This window comes from Rhinolophus sinicus, chromosome 14 (assembly GCF_057876585.1).
Source record: "Rhinolophus sinicus isolate RSI-liver-muscle chromosome 14, RSI-T2T, whole genome shotgun sequence".
Lineage (NCBI taxonomy): Eukaryota > Metazoa > Chordata > Mammalia > Chiroptera > Rhinolophidae > Rhinolophus > Rhinolophus sinicus.
The window spans coordinates 188,577,752-188,593,040 of NC_142514.1; the positions used below are offsets into that span (position 1 = coordinate 188,577,752).

The following is a 15,289-nucleotide window of genomic DNA, read 5'->3' on the forward strand; positions in this document are numbered from 1 at the left end:
GACAGTCAAACCAGTCGGCAGTTTATTGAGGTTTGAGTGTCGCAGTGGGGGAGGCAGCATGCACACATGTGGTGAAGAAATCTCCCACGTGAGCACATCCCCACTGACTGAACACAGTGTCCATGACTCTGCCATCCCCAAAAGGAACCATGGCCTTTGGGACCTCGCAAGTTCTGAGCTGGCCATGCCCCAAGCTTCTCCAGGGGGCTTGGCAGAGTTGGCAAGGATTAAGGCGAGAGTCCCCAGCCTCCCCCTGTCCCCTGCAGCAGAAACCTCAGGGATCCGAGGTCTCGGGCCCAGGGCATGAGGGCTTCCAGTTGCACGGGGGAAGGAGTCCTCTACGACCACCGACTCTTCTTCTCTCGTCCAGGCCGGGCTGGCCTCAGCTGCCATCGCTCATGTCACCAGAGCCCAGGGTTGGGCTGGCAGTGGGCATTTACACTGGGGCAGAAGCTACCTCCAGGAGTTCTGCCTTATGGGGGCAACTGTGGAAAAGACACAGGCTGAGAGGCTGAGGAGTCACAGGAAGACCTCATCCCACCCCAGGGGGGAGACAGACGTACCCTCTGGGCTCAGACTGGACAGTAGCGCAGGACTCCGGGGGGCTCCCAGGAGGGGCTTTTCACTGGTTGGAGGCAGAAGATCCTATGGGGAGAGCAGGTCAGTGTGGAGCTGTGCGCGGGTGCCCCACGGACCCGGCTTCCCTCCAGAACCACTGACCTGTGTGCCAGGAGCCCTGTCTGGCTGTGGGGTCAGTGGCAGTGCAGCCCCCGTCTGCTGGATGAACTGCTGCAGGTTACACTGACGCAGCTCCCGGTTCAGCTCCTCAAGCTCCTGGGCCTGGGCCTGGAGCACATGGGACCGCAGCGGGCACAGTCATGGAGCTCCAGGCCTGGTGCTCTCCCTCATGTGATCAGAAGCTAACACCCCAGTCCCCTGAGTCAGGGCTGAGGTCCCGTGAACTCACCTGCAGGGCATGCTCCGCAGCCTCCAGAGCCCTGCTCACCAGGGCCAAGCTGCCCTGCAGCTCCGCACTCTGCCGCTCCTGGGCAGCCAGGTCCTGGCGCAGGCGCTCCACAGCCGATGCTGTGGGCGATGGGGGTCCAGGGGCCTCTGCGGCCAGGTGCAGCTTGGCCTCCAGGGTGCGGGCCTTGGCGTCCAGGGCCTGCAGCCGGGCAGCATGCTCGGCTGTGGCTGCGCTCAGCGCCTGCAGGCGTGCCTGCCCCTCACGCTCCCGCGCCTGCTCCCTCCGCAGCTCCTGTCCCCAGAAGGCCTCCTGGCCCAGCTCTGCAGCGTTCCTCTGTACCCTCTGCTCCAGGCCCTGCAGGTCTGCCCAGCAGCCTGGCATGGGGGCCACTGGGGCCACAGGCTCAGGCAGCACAGGGCTGGAGGCCAGCCAGGGGCAGCCCAGGTTGAAGGTCAGTGCTTCATGGGGTTCACGGCTCAGTGCCAGTCGCGGCTTCGGGGGGAGACTGGCACGGATTGGGCAGCGCTCAGGGGGTGGGCAGCTGTCTGAGGAGGGCCTCCCAGCGAGGCTGGGCCCTGTCCGCCTCAGGACAAACTGGACATCACTGGCAAACTGTCCACAGGTAGCCTGGGCACCCACTGGACACTCCTGGGGCTGCAGCTGCCGCTCCTTCTCCCTGAGACGCTGCACCAGGACAAAGCGGCCCGTCTGGCCTGGGGTGGGGGAGAGGGGTCAGCCTACATCCCACCACCCAGTCCACTGGGATTCAGGTATGGGGAAGAGCAAGAGGGATCAGCAACCGGTCCCACCCTCCTTGAGCGAAGACGGGGCCAGAGGGCCAGGCCCTACCCCAGGTCTACCTGTTGGGCCTGTCTGTCCCTGAGGGGACTCACCTATAGCTTGAGCTAGTGCGATGACCACTTCCTGACAGGTGGTCTGCTCCGAGACCCCACACACCACGCGCTGGACGCCGTCCACCCACACCTTCAGCTCCATGGCCGCAGGTCCTGAGAGCATCCCTGACTGCAGGCGAAGGCCAAAGAGTCAAGCTGCCTAGCGCCACAGCAGCCTGGTCCTCCTCTCCTGCTCCTCCAGGCCTGCCCCTCACCCCCAGAACTGGATCAGGGCAGCCGCCCTGCTCTTCGGTGCCCAGCCCTACCCGCGGGCCACGCATTCCTGGGGTGGGGGTAGTCAAGACCAGCCCCCCTCCAAAGGGGGAACCAGCCGCCCTCCCGGAGCACTCGGGAGCTTTCCCACTCCCTAGCTCCTCTCGCCCCGCCCCGCTCCCGGAACAAGGAGAATCATTAACCAGATGCAGGACTTCCTGCCCCTCCAGTCACCTGGCGCAGAGGGCACTGCCCCTCCCGCGGGGTGCCGTCCCCAGGCACCCAAAGGCGGCGGCACGTGAACTCGGCACCCCGCTGCCATAGGAACGCACCCTCCCCCGCGACTCAGACCTCGGCGGTCCGGACCCACCGAGCCTGGCGCAGGCAGCCCGCTCCCACTCCCGCCGATCGCTGCGCTCGCTCCGGAGGCCGCCAACCCCGCCGCGGGGCGGGTGCAGGTGCGGCGTGATCCCCACGGGAAGAGTTGCCGCCCAGGCCGGCTCCGCACTCAGCAAGCTCCGCGTCTCAGCGCAGCTCACCTGGGCTCCCGCCGGCCTCCGGGATCTGGACTCGAACCGGCTCCTTTAGAGCGCCCAGCGCGGTCTCAACCTGCCTCCTGCCGCGCAGCGGGAGCGCCCCGGCCCGCCACTCCATTGGCCCTCAGCCCGTGCGCCCAGCCCTACGCGCCTCCATTGGTTCCTCGGTGCGCCCCGCCCGCCCCGCGCCCACGTTCATTGGCCACTTTTTATGTGCCCGCCCCTCCCCTCCCCATTGGCTTCCCGCCCGCCCCGCCCCCGGCGGCGCCCAGGTGTGGGCGGGGCTTGGCGGCTCCGAGTGGCGGGTGGAGTCGCGGTCCACTCCCGCCCGGACTTCGGGTCCACTCATGCCGGAAGCCCGCGAACCACGCGGAAGCGCGTCCCAGCCCGCAGCTCGCGGGCGGCGCGTGGGGCAGGTGTCTGGCCCCATTCCCCGGCCCACTTCCTCGGAAGCCGCCCACTCTGATGAGTCTCCTGTCTAGGGAGGGGGCGCCGGCCTGGGACCCCGAAAGCCCGCCAGAGCCCAGAGGGCCCCCTGCCTGATGGGCCCGTCCGACCCCGCTCCCTCAGGGCCCGCGGCGGCCGTCGTCGAGACACACAGGGCTGGGGGGGGCTGTGAGCCCCCCAGGAGAGGGGGTGGAGCTGGTGGGCCGCTGTCCCTCTCTGGCTGCAATCAGGTTGACAGCCCTTGTGGGGGAGGGGGCCCGCCCCAAGATTGCCGGAGACAAGGACCCTGGGCTCCTTGTGTGAGGTTCCTTACCCCCACCCCTTCCTGTCCCCAGTGGGGCCCAGCGCCCTCCTGAGCTGCGGACAAGCTCCTCTGCCTGGCCAGTCCTGCTGTCCCATGGGAGAGCCTCAGCAAGCTCATCAGCTGTGGCCCCTCAGTCTCAATGTTCTGGCCGGCACTGAGCCTGTCTGCAGCGGTCAGACTGGGCTGTGGGGGGTCTTCTTGGCCTGCCCCTGTCCTGCCCCCATCTTGCCCAGCACAGGAGGCCCCACAGGAGCGGAAATTGAAAGTCTGAATAAATGAATGATGAATGAAGGAAGGTGAGGTGGGGGGCAAAGGCTTGAGGGCACTTGTGGTTAGGTCTGGGGCCTCAATTTTGCTCCAGAGTAGAGGGAACAGTTGTCATGGTTATGGGAATGTCCCCAGGGCACCCTGCGGTGGCCGGGGTGGTGGAGATGGACAGGGAAGGTGAGGTTTCTGGCGTGAGCGTCAGCCTCTGAGGGCAGAGGCTGTGGAAGGCACTCGGTTGGGAGTTAAGAGTTCTGCTGGCCCCTCCCCCAGCTCCCCAGGGCTGTCCACTGCTTCCTCTTCTGCTCATCAGCCTGGCCCACTGAGACCTGCACTTAGGTCCTGCTGGCTCGTGGACACACAGAGCAGCAATGCACGCAATCAATCGCCACGGTCAGGCTGGGGAGGGACCGTGGGAGCCTCCCTCAGGGTTGGTTGGGGGTGTTGGGCTGAGCGCTGACCATGGCAGGCCCTGCTGGCCACTCTGTGGTCCCCTGGGCCTGTGGAGATGAGTTGGGCAGCAGCTCAGCTTCTCACAGCTTCTTCTTCAGGCTGGACCAGCCCCCAGGAGGAGGTGGTGGGCCCTGGTCTGGGGTCTCCCCAGAGGCTCCTGGTAACAAACAGCCCCTCCCCTTCTGGGTGCTGGTATCCATGGCAACGCCATAGAGCCTTTCTCTCCCCAGGCCTGCCTGGATTTCAGGCTTCAGGTGAGTGCTGGGGGTAGGGCTCTGGGTCTGGGGGGACATGGGTGTGGAGGGCAAAGGACCAGCACCTCTGGGGACCCTTGCTGTAGGCTGGGGCAGGACCTCAGGTCCCAGAGAGCAAGGGTGAGATGGAGGAGACCACGGGGAATGTAGAGAGCCAGGGACATGTTGCCTGGGGGTGTAAACTGCTGCTCTGGCTTGGTCAGAAGCGCACAGGTGTGGTCACCCACATGACCAGCAGTCTGGTGTCCTATGCGGTTGAGACACACACCCACACCCACCCACCCCAAACACACACGGGCCTCCATGGGCATCTGGCCATGGAAGGAGAGCCCCGCAGAGGTACCCAGGATGCAGGCAGACAGCCCCACCACCCCTCTCAGCTCTTCCAAGAACATCAAGAATGGCCCCCAAGTCTTGCCAAGAGGCTGGAGAAGCCGAGGAAGGTGTTCTCTCGTCCCTGGTGGACAGGGAGTCAGTCAGTGGCCACCTGGGGCCTCCAGCTGGCACGCCTGCAGACCTGGTGACTCCCACATACCTGAAGGACACCAAGCCAAGCTCCACACCAGTAGTCTCCATCAACCTGCAGTAAGGAGGGGATGGAGGGGGGGCTGGTCAGCCACTTGAGCCAGGCCAGCCAGAGGGCAGGGCCTGATCAGGCAGCTGGGCTGCAGGCATTGCAGGCTGTCCCCTGAAAGCCTGGACCCCCACACCCGGGGGCTGCTGTGGAGGCACCGGGAGCTGGAGATCCAGGCCTTGCGGTGTGCCCTCCAGAACCGCCGGGACGCCCGGCATGGCCACATCCTGCAGGAGGTGGCTGGACTTCCACTTGAGAGGTCAGCAGCAAAATACTAGTCCCCCAGCCCTGGCCTGACCCCAACCCCAACCACTGATCCTGACCCTTACCCTGACCTTTGTCTCTAGGCCTAGTCCTTACCTGTCCCTAATCCCCAACCTTAACTGTGAAAAAGTTGATACACTGTAAACCTGCCCGGACCATAACCCTGAACGTGGGTGCTGAACTCCACCCAGACCTATCAGCCTGACCGGGCCTGGCCAGACCTGGCCCAGCCACACTCTATGCCGTCCTTGGCTACTTACCCAGAGGTGGGGGGCACTATCACCCCTTCTCCCAGGAGCTCTTGTGGTCAGGAAAAGCTCCTGCAGATCCAGGTCCAGAAGCTGACTATGGAGTTAAAAGAGCAGAAGAAACAGGCCCAGCTGGTGAGGCCTCAGGAAGCAGGGCCAGGGTTGGTCTTGGGGGCGGGGTCTGAGAAGGCCCCACCCACCTTTGGACCCCACTGGAGCAGGAGAAGGAGCATTTGGAGAAGCAGTTGCTGCAAAACAGCACGGCGCTCCAGCAGCTGGAGGCTGAGCTGCAGGCCCTGCAAAAGTCTTGCCTCCTGCATCTGGCCCGCTCCTCCTGGCTGGGCCGTATGCTACGGTCGTCTACTGGCAGCGTGGAGGTAAGCCTGTGCACTGGATCCATGCTGCTCACTCACGTCCCCTTCCCAGACCTCCTTGGACTTCCCTGATAGCCAGGGTGCCTGGGACAGGGAGGATGGAGCCCCTGGCCCTGCCCACCTGGCACTTAGCAGGTGTGTGCCTCAGGTCCAAGGGAAGAGGTGCCTTGCAGGGAGTGGTGCCCTTCTCCCAGGCTGTGCCCACTGGCCTCCGGGCCCCCTCTTACAGGTGGTGACTGCAGAGACCCTAATGGACCTCAGTGACCTATCTGAGAATGATGAGGCTTCCCCTGCTTCGGAGGTGAGCAGTGTCCCCCACATTCATTCGTGGCTCTGTAGGCATGCAGGGGGCGGGGGGCACATGCCTGTTGCGTGCGTCCTGGCCAGGGTTTCCGGCTGGAGGATGTGGACTGGAACAGCATCGCCCATCGATACCCCAACCTCTTGACTGACATCAAGTTGAACTTGGATCACAGGTAACTGGGCTGGACAGGGACACCCTCAGGGGCCCTGGGAGGGAGGACTTGCCTTGGCTGATGTGGACCAGAGTCCAAGTTCCACCCTTAGTGTCCCTGGAAAAGTCATTTGAACTTTGCAAGTGTCAGTGTTCTGATCTGTAGAACAGGGACGCAGGGAAAGGCTCCTGGGCTATCTGTGTCCTGCCATGAGCCCTTTCCCGGGCCGGGTCCTAGAGACTGGGACCACAAGTTGGGGTGCTCTGCAAGCCTTGGGAAGGCTGGATGGGGGCAGGGCTGGGGTCCAGGAGTGAAGCCAAGCGGCCAGTGAGCAAATGCTGGCCCACAGGCACCCTGGGCCCTGGATGCCCCCAGAACTCCCACCAGCCCCACCACCTGACGACCAGGGCTCAGAGCTATGCGCACAACACATGGAGCGGCATCTCAAGAATGTGGAGTGGAGCTCTCTGCCATTGGGGGGCACCAGCAGCTCGGGGGACACCAGCAGCTCTGGGGGCGCCAACTCTGACTCTAGCAGCCCCCAGCGGGACATGAGGTTTCCAGTGCATGTGACAAGGCACCCGCCCCAGGCACCAGGCCATGCTTCTGAGCAGACAGAGTCGCAGGCCAGGAGCTTCCACAGGGGCTCACAGGCAGAGCCTGCAGGTGGGGTGGGGCGAACTCCCCTGGTTCCTTCCTTCTGTCCTGCAGGGCTGTGATCTCTGCCCAAAGCCCTAAACGGGGTCCGCAACCGCTAGGCCTTCTCTGTACCCACAAAGAGGCCATGGCGGGGGGCCTTCTGGCCTCATCTCCAGGGGTTAGGATGCTCTTGGAGCCCTCCGTGCTCTGGTTCAATCTTCCCCCCAAAAAAGTACTTTGAACAATGCCTCAGCCCCTGGGTCCAGCCACCCCTCCTGCCCTGAATCTGACCCCCCTGCTGCTCCTCTCTCACGTGGACCCTCAGGGCACTGCAGGCCAGCTGGCCTCACAGATGTCCCCAGTGGGTGCTCCATATGGGGGTCCCTCTCACGGACAGGCCTCCTTTCCCTAGATCTCCCAGAAACCCACTCAGAGGGCCTGGGCAAGACCGTCCTGGTACCCAGGTTCTGTGCAACTCCAGACCACCGGCAGCCTGGGCACCGATGGAGGTGAGGGAGTGCGGCAGCCCCAAAAGCAGGGCCAGGAGCTGGTCTCCCAGCGGAAGGGGGGCAGACCTGCCCAATCGACTCGGCCCTTCCTCCCCCAGCCAGACGAGCTCCTGCCTGAAGATCGTGACCGTGAGCCGTCGCAAGAGGTTCGTCCGCATCTTCAACGAGTCACAGGAGGAGACCGCTGACCTGGGTGGCTTCACGCTGCAGCAGCTCTCGTGCCACTCCCCCGTGCGCATGTATCGCTTCCCGCCCCACACGCTGCTGGCCCCGCGGCACCACATCACGGTGCGCCCCCGCTCCCCGCAAGCCCTCGCGTCCCCGCCCCTCACCCGCCCCCTCACCCTCGCCCGGCGTTGTCCCCAGATATGGGGCGAGGGGCCTGACAGCAGCAAGAAACAGCCGCCGTCGTCCCTGGCCCAGGAGCCTATCTACTTCCACTCCAACCGGGGCTGCGTGACTCTCCTCCTGAGCCCCAAGGGCGAGGTCAGTGCGGGTCCCGACCGGGGGTTGTGGGGAAGGTATCGCGGGGTGGGGTGACCGCGCGCCCCTCCTGCCCACAGGTCCTCAGCGAGCACCAGGCCCCGCACTGCGTGACCCCCGTCTCGAAGATCTTCGACGACGATACCGACTTGTCCATTGACCGCTTCCCGCTCCCGGACGCCCGTCCCGGGGCCAACATCTGCGAGCAGCGGTGCACGTCCCGACCCCCGCCCTACGGCCCGGTGCGCGAGACCCAGGCGGGGCGCCTGAGGCCGGGGTGGGGACCGCTACCTCGCCTCCTCCCCAGGCACCGCCCCGCAAGAGTCGTCCTCCCACCCCCACCCCCGACCCCTGACAGGATCGTACCCCCACTTCCGCAGGCCCCGCCCTCGCCAGACCCGCCCCCCACACTTATTCAGGACTTCTCTCAGACCCCCACTTCCCCGTGCCCCGTCCCGCCAGCACCGCCCCTTTCCGCGGGCGGGCTCTGGCCCTCACGACCCCATCGGCCCACCATGACGCGGGCCGTGTTGCCGCGCTTGAGCACCAGCAAGCTCTTCCACCCGCCGGAGGTGCCAGCGCGGCCCGCGAGCGCAGAGACCCACGTGCGGAAGCTCCTGCCCGCGGTCCCCCGTGAGCGCGCCCGGGGACGCGGAAGGAGGGGCGGACGCGGAGGGAGGGGGCGGCCGGCGCGAACCCCCATCATTCTCCCACGCAGAGGGCCGTCTGGGCATCACCGACTGCCAGGCCAAGAAGGAGCACAGGCTTCGGGTGAGTGCCGCGTGCTGAGTGTCTGGGCCAGACCCCTCCCTCCCCAGGCCCCGCCTCTCGCCCCGCCCCCGCTCTGGGACCCCGCCCCTCCAGCGCAGTGCGCCGCTCAGTTCCCGCGCCCCGCAGGTGTGCAGGAAGAGCGTGGACCGGGGTTGCCCGATGGTGGCGCTGTCGGTCCAGAGCACCGCCGAGAGCAGATTCGGTTTCCGCTTCCTCAGCTGCCCGCCCATCACCGCGGACGCTTGCGGGCGGGTGTAGGGCCAGTGTAGGGCGGGCAATTCTGGCGCCTGCGCTCACCGGCCGTCTCCGTGACTGCGGCGGCGGGGCCAGCGCGGGAGGCGGGAGAGAGTCGTGGGAGTCAAGCAGTGCCAGCTGCATAATTTACTGAACCAACGTCACCTACGAAGTAAACTGCATTTCTGTACACCTGAGTCGAAAATGATTCGCTTGGTTTCTGGGTAGCCTGCCACCCCCCAGCCCCACAAATCCTCCAGGGATGGGAGGCCTGGTTACACTCTTTTCCGCCTAGGGCAAGCGCCTCTGCTGAAACAACAATGGCCCAGCGGTGGCTGCAGGGCCTGCCAGGGGGTGGACAGGCACAGCTCGGCCACCCAGCCTGGGGCCCACCCAGCCTCTTCCAGGCCTGCTCCTCTGACCACTGCCCCCGGTTGGCCAGGCCCTGTGGAAGCCGTGGGCAGCTGGGCCAGCGGTGGGGAGCTGGGCTAGCGGTGGGGAGCTGGGCTGTTCTGGGCTCTCATCTGTGCGCCCTCCCTGGTGGTGCAGGTCCCCACTTCCCTCCACTGAGGGGCATCTCCTGTGCCAGGCCCACCTCCCACCCCCCCCAACACACCCACCCAGATGCTCTGGGTTCCATGAGGCTCCCATCACTAAGGGGGGCCCCTTGGCCACAGTCCTGGGCGGCTTGGCAGTGGGTGGGGTTTGGACTAGGGGTGGGATTGGGCTGGGGTGATAGGGTTCAGGTGTGGCAGGCACCGGAGGGCTGGGTGTCTGGCTGCTGGATCCGGTGCTGGCTTTGGGCCTGGACATCCTTGGTTTCTAGGGCTTGGGCCTGAGGCCCCCTTCCAGGGATCTCAGAGCAGCCACTGCAGCCAGCCCCTGATCCAGGCCAGGCCCCGAGCTGCCCAGGGCTCTGAGCCGACGCCCCCGGAACTGCAGGTCTGTGGACCCCCAGGGACTGCTTGAATCAGGTGGCATGGGAAACTTGGGGGGAGAGGGGACCAGGTTATAGCCCAAGGTCCTGGAAAGCTCTGGAAAATAAGAAAAGACCATGTCAGACAAGGTCCCCCCTGCAAGGAATCATCAGGTGGGGGTCATCACGGGCAGAGCAGCAGTGTCCACTGTGGCCCCTCCCCTAACCCTTCACACCCCCTCCCCCCAGTCAGCACCTCTGCCCCACTTCCTGTGCTCCCTCATCTCTATGACCTCTGAACCTTGCTTGGGACAGGACCCACCTCTGAGGAGGCAGAGGCTACAAGGCCTGGGCTCTGGCTTTGGGTCATTGGGTTCTGCCCCAAGGGCCTGCTCCCAGGCTGGTGGCTCTGCTGTACAGCAAGGCCTCAGCTCCCACAGCAGGGCAAATGGGGCAGGTGTGGCCGTAGTCACCTGGACCCAGCCTGGAGTGGGAGCCCTGGGACTCCCTTTTCCTGAGTCTCCACTGTCACCACTCCCGCCACTCATGGCTGGCCCTTGATCCCCCCCCCACCCCCAGGAGCAGATCTCAGGACCCGCCCTCTCTGGCCTCTCCTTCCAGGCAACAACCATTGCCTTGGAAGAGCACAGGCCCCCTAGCCCTGGCCCTGCTCCTTCCCGGCTCCTCCTGATGCCCCCCACCAGAGGGTCATTTGGCCACCCTCAGCCTGTGCCCCTGCTTACAGTGGCCCCTCTCCGGGCTCACCCACAAGCTGTTCCACCAGTCGGTCAGACCCTCCTCCAGGAAGCCTCCCGGCCCTGCCTGCTGGGTGAGGCTTGTCTGCCTCACAGCCCTGGGTTTGCTGCGCTCAGCACTGTCACTCAAGCCACCCCCAGGAGAGGACACCCCTGTCCCTGCCCCTCTCAGAGCCGGGTGAGGAAGCGGGGCTGATCTGAGATGAGGGCCCCATCCTGACACGGTGTGTGGGGACTCTCAGTACCTGGGGCCAGATTCAGGGGGCTGGGGGAAGTCTTGGGCCCGGTCTCATCCTCTTGCTCTTCAGGGCCCTTGTGTGGACGCTGGCGGACTTGAGCCCCTTCCTGCCAGGACTCTAGCTGCCTATGAGGGAGGAGGCAGGGAGAGGGAGAGAGGCTGCAGCCCTGGCCCCCCCAGCCAATCCCAAATGAGTGTGACCCTGGATGGTACCCCAGCATCAGGCTCCCAGGACTAGCTCCTCTGGCCATCCTGAGGACCAGTGACTGCTCAGCCACGACAGCCTCAGCCATGACCCCCCCCAAACAGAACATACAGGGTAGGTGGAAGGGCTCAGTGCAGGGGAGGCACCCACCGCAGGCGCAGGCCCCTCCAGGCCTCAAGTCCAGCCAATGCCAAAACGTCACGGCTGTCTGCAGGTTCAGCCAGGGTCAGGCTGTCTGCAGGACAGGCATTGGTGGCCAGGCCTCCCAGCCTTTGTGAAGGCAGCTGGTCTGTGGGCTCCCAGGCCTGTGAAGGGAAAGGGCTGGTCTGGGGGCTTGGCCTTCGGGGTGGGGGGCGAGGTGGGCAGTAGCCTGGGGGCAGAGAGACATTTATCTGCGGGGGGGGGGAGGGCTGGGGCCCTGGCCCTGGAATGGCTGTAGCGTGGCACAGTCAGGTCCGAATACTGGTCCACTCTGGAAGAGCCCAGGTGCACTGGCAGGCAGGGCGTACCTGGCACTGGTGCCGACGCTCTCGCAGGCCTTTGGTGGGGTTCCCGCAGAGGACTGGGCCGGCGCCTGAAGAAGAAGGTGTGGCTGGGCCTGGTTGGGGCTGATGGATGTAGGGTCAGTCCACGCTGAGGTGGGTCAGTTACCGTGGGTGAGGTTGCTGGCGTCATCCCCTCGGGCCAGGTCCTTGGGAAGCAGGTCTTCGGGTAGGGGCCCTCCGGGGACCAGTAGGGCCAGGGGCCAGGGCCCAGGGGCCCGGGGCTGGGTCTCAGGCATGGATAGCTCAGGGCCGAGTCTCCAAATGGGGTTTCCATGGGGACGATCTGGCCAAGGGTCAAAATCAGAAGTTACCAAGACCATGTCAGCTGGCCAGCCTAAGAGTCCCCCCACCACGAAGACTGTCCACAGACCAGGGGGCCCCACCAGCCAACATCTGTGTGTCCTGAAGCCCACAGGTGGTGGGTGGGTGGGGAGGCTCCTGGCCTGGAGGCAGGTGTGCAAGCTCTGGGGATGAGGGGTTAATGCTGAGAAGTGATGTGACATGCAGCTGTCCATCTCTGGGAGGAAAGGGGCACAGGGCTGGAGACCTCTTTGAGGCTCAGTGGGTGAGACTTCCAAGCCAGGTGGGGCGGCTGCCATACCCAGCGTGGGGAGGAGGCCATCGAGGATCCTGCCCTCCTGGATGGCCGCCTTCACCATGAGCCAGTCCTGGTCCAGCTTCCGGGAGGCTGGCGGGCTTGTGAGTGTGGCTGGCACGTCGTCCAGCACTTGTATCTGGGGGATGAGCCTCCGCACCTCTGCCCGGTAGTTATAGCCCAGCGGCACCTGAGGGGGAGGGGCGGCAGGCCTGTGTGGGTCGGCCCTTCAGGCCAACAGTGTCCTGGGGACACATGCCCCAGACCTACTGTGGGGCGTGGCAAGGGAGCTGGGGTTCGTAAGGCTGCCCTACCCTCCCAGGCTGCTGGGTCACCAGGGACATCGGGGACTGTGCGCTGTCCCCCACACGATCTCACTGTCTAGCTTCATGGCCAGTGCCCCATGGTGCCCTCTGGCCTGGGGAGCTGCTCTGAGCTTAGAGCTCGGCCCAGTTGGCCAAGCAGCAGCTAATAGGCAGGTGGTGTAAGCAGCTGAGTGGGTTCACACAGACCTGCAGGGTAGTGTGTGTGTGTGTGTGTGTGTGTGTGTGTGCGCGCGCGCGTGTGTGTGTGTGTGAGAGAGAGAGAGAGAGAGAGAGAGAGAGAGAGAGAATGGTTCTATATGGAGATGCACAGAGCACACCTGGTTCCACGTGGCATGTGTGCACGTGGCCCTGTGGGGGCCTGACCCTAGCCCAGGAGAACACACTGGCAGCTGCCAGGCCTCCAGCGACACAAGAGAAGCTCAGGGGCCACGGGGCCCAAGCCCAGAGCGCCTGCCCTGCCTCGCACACTGCTGGCTGGGTGCCCACCGCACTCACCTCGTTGTGGGGGTCTGGCCGCAGGCACACCAGGTTGCCCTCCAGGGTGAGCGTGGCCAGCCTCGGGCACAGCTGCAGGTAGCACACCTGCCCCAGGTCCTCCACGCCGTTGCCCTCCAGGTCTAACATCTCCAGCTGCTCCAGCAGGCACAGCGGGCTGAGGTCCGAGATGCAGTTGTAGGAGGCATAGAGCTCCTGGGGGGCACAGGGGCCTCAGCCTGGGCCGGCCTGGGCCCCCCTCCCCCCCAGCCCAGGGCGCCGCATACCCACCTTCAGGGCCGGGAAGAAGCCGATGCCGTCGAGGTCCCTCAGGCCACAGCGAGTCAGCCACAGCACCTGCAGGCGGCCCAGGGAGGTGCCCAGGTCTCTGCAGAGGGCAGGGCCGGGTGCTCAGTGCTCTGCTGGGCTGGACAGCCTGTCTGCAGCCATGACGGCCCTGTGCCATGCCCGGTGCCCAGCCACCACCCATGTCGGGCTGTCTCCAGGTGCAGGGGCAGGTGTGACCGTGGCTCCTGGCACTCTAGGCCACAGGATGGGCTCTATACTCCCCTCCCCGCCTTCCCTCCTTGCTGTAGCCCCCTAGTCTGGGCACAGGCAGAATGCCCCACCTTCTCTAACCAGGCCTGAGTCTGGCCGAGGGAGGTGCTTTCGTGTTGCACAGCTCAGCCCAGCCTCACCTGCTGCCCGCTGCGGGGGTGGGGTGGGCTCAGCCAGGTGTTCTCCCTCCCTTTGTCTCCCCTGGCCTTTCTATGGACAACTCCCCCAAATTACAGCCCCACCCTGGCCAGCTGTTCTTGCAAGGCCTCCCCCACCCCTTCCTGGGCCAGTCCCCTGCCCATGTCCGATCCTCATCCTTGCCACCCCCCGTCTGCTGCTGCTGCCCTGCACGTGGGCAGGCCAGAGCTGTCCACCTTAGAACAACAATGAGGGGCAGACCTTCTGGGCCCCCTGCCTGCAGAGTCCTCTCGACCTGGGTGCCCCATATGTGCTGACAGGTCACGGACCCACTGCTGCGTATCCTTTGATCAGCGTCTGGGGTGGTCTGGAGGTTATTTGTTTGGCATTTTCTCTTCTCCATGCTCCCTCTTCTCACACCTGGAGCTCCGCCACTCACCTGCTGGTCCTGAGAGCGGGTCTCCGGTTCTCACCTCTTCTCTCCCTTCCATCTCTGCCTTTTCTCCTGTTCTCTGGGAGACATCCTCGTCTTCCAACGTTGCTGGGAACGGTCTTGCTTTGGCCGTCGTGTGCTTCATCCCCAAGTGCTCCTCCTCGTGCTTGTTTCTGACCTTTCTCATAGCACGCCCTTCTTGTGTTGGAGATGCAAGGAAGCCGCGTCTTCTTCTGTGTCTCTCAGAATCTTAGCTGACGATTTGTGGGCGTTTCACCGCCCTCCCTGCTCTGCCCTGCCTGTTTCCTCTGGGATCCACTGGCTTGGCTTTGCCCTTTCCCTCTCAAGCTGCAGGTACCCTAATCTTTTAACTCATACTATTAATAGCTTTTGGACACTCAGACTGGGAGTGAGGGTTTGAAGGGCTGCTTGGAAGCATTCAGCCATTAGGGACACCGATGTGGGGGCTTCCCCACCGGATTTTTGGGGACCCGTCACAGGAGGTGGGCTGTGTGACTCCCGAGTGCACAGGTCTCCTGGGGGCTGGCTGCCGTGTCTGCCTGCATTCCAGAAGCGCACCCCATACCTTCAGGCCTCCACACTTGGCACTTGCTCTTCTCCCAGCTTAGAAGGCTGTCTCCTCCCCTCAGTCATGTGAATATGGCACCTTCCCTCTGAGACATCCCACTTCTGCCTGGCGAGGCAATTTCCTCAGGTACTTCTTCCGGTTCTCAAATCCCCTTGCGCCTGTGTCTCATCCACTGGCCAACCTGTCTGTCTGTCTTTAAGTCTCTGTCTGTTGTCTTCCGCTCCACCTCGGCTGTGTTTCTTTGTCCTTTAATTCCACGGACTCCACGTTCATCCCCAGTCTATTGCCTTAAATGGCTTTTCCAATCATCTCTGAATTGGCTGAAATGTGTGACTAGTAGTTTCTTCAAGAGGAGCCAATCAAACCATCTCCCTTACTCTCCAATTCATGCAGAAATGCTGGCTGCCTTGTGCTTGGACAGCCCTTGGCTATGTATGAAGTTCTGGGCTTAGGCCTTCTCCCCACCAGGCTGTGCAGATATCTTTGAGTGTTTCTGTGGAGAGTCTGAGGAAAACTCCCTTGTTTTTGTCCTTAAGAGAAGACTTGATCTCTTTTCTTGGCTGTCCCCAAATTTTATTTTATTTTTTTTTAACTTTTATTTGTTTTTCCAGGACCCATCAGCTCCAAGTCAAGTT

General features: G+C 64.1%; 3 protein-coding genes across 5 annotated transcripts in view; 1 reads left to right on the forward strand and 2 right to left on the reverse strand.

Moving 5' to 3' along the window:
- On the reverse strand, nt 1-6,074 carry RASSF7 (Ras association domain family member 7). 2 transcript variants are annotated; one of them, XM_019714731.3, is made up of 8 exons: nt 5,618-6,074; nt 5,430-5,514; nt 4,867-4,911; nt 1,861-1,990; nt 968-1,680; nt 721-846; nt 564-645; nt 1-485 (listed from the first exon to the last, which is right to left on the reverse strand). In XM_019714731.3, exons 1-8 carry the CDS (start codon nt 5,815-5,817, stop codon nt 454-456), a joined length of 1,413 nt encoding a protein of 470 aa, XP_019570290.3. In that variant the 5' UTR covers nt 5,818-6,074; the 3' UTR covers nt 1-453. The 2 variants fall into 2 exon arrangements, with proteins under 2 accessions (XP_019570290.3, XP_088645961.1); XM_088789835.1 differs by lacking the exons at nt 4,867-4,911; nt 5,430-5,514; nt 5,618-6,074 and adding an exon at nt 2,127-2,417.
- On the forward strand, nt 6,008-9,072 carry LMNTD2 (lamin tail domain containing 2). Its single transcript, XM_074337012.2, has 8 exons — nt 6,008-6,092; nt 6,179-6,267; nt 6,596-6,912; nt 7,298-7,394; nt 7,493-7,682; nt 7,761-7,880; nt 7,958-8,648; nt 8,775-9,072. The coding sequence occupies exons 1-8, from the start codon at nt 6,042-6,044 to the stop codon at nt 8,915-8,917; spliced, it is 1,698 nt and encodes a 565-aa protein (XP_074193113.2). The 5' UTR covers nt 6,008-6,041; the 3' UTR covers nt 8,918-9,072.
- The window catches only part of LRRC56 (leucine rich repeat containing 56), a 19,612-nt gene continuing 13,337 nt past the window's right edge, over nt 9,015-15,289 (reverse strand). Inside the window, exons 8-15 of one of the 2 annotated variants that reach the window (XM_088789834.1) lie at nt 13,228-13,324; nt 12,958-13,152; nt 12,143-12,326; nt 11,648-11,824; nt 11,506-11,570; nt 11,147-11,301; nt 10,799-10,917; nt 9,015-9,916 (exon numbers count right to left, since the gene is read on the reverse strand). In XM_088789834.1, the coding sequence (XP_088645960.1) occupies nt 9,705-9,916; nt 10,799-10,917; nt 11,147-11,301; nt 11,506-11,570; nt 11,648-11,824; nt 12,143-12,326; nt 12,958-13,152; nt 13,228-13,324 (1,204 nt within the window). In that variant the 3' untranslated portion in view covers nt 9,015-9,704. The remainder of the gene's footprint in view (nt 9,917-10,798; nt 10,918-11,146; nt 11,302-11,505; nt 11,571-11,647; nt 11,825-12,142; nt 12,327-12,957; nt 13,153-13,227; nt 13,325-15,289) is intronic. The other variant, XR_016018449.1, reaches the window with a different exon arrangement.

Coding starts and splice junctions, on each gene's coding strand:
- RASSF7 (XM_019714731.3), bottom strand. CDS start 5,817: ATGGATCCAGTGCACAGGCTTACCTCCACGCTGCCAGTAGACGACCGT. Junction 4,912..5,429: donor ATAGTGCCCCCCACCTCTGG/GTAAGTAGCCAA, acceptor TCCTTACTGCAG/GTTGATGGAGACTACTGGTG. Junction 1,681..1,860: donor CGCACTAGCTCAAGCTATAG/GTGAGTCCCCTC, acceptor CCCCCACCCCAG/GCCAGACGGGCCGCTTTGTC.
- LMNTD2 (XM_074337012.2), top strand. CDS start 6,042: ATGGACCTCAGTGACCTATCTGAGAATGATGAGGCTTCCCCTGCTTCG. Junction 7,683..7,760: donor CCCCGCGGCACCACATCACG/GTGCGCCCCCGC, acceptor CGTTGTCCCCAG/ATATGGGGCGAGGGGCCTGA. Junction 7,881..7,957: donor TCCTGAGCCCCAAGGGCGAG/GTCAGTGCGGGT, acceptor TCCTGCCCACAG/GTCCTCAGCGAGCACCAGGC.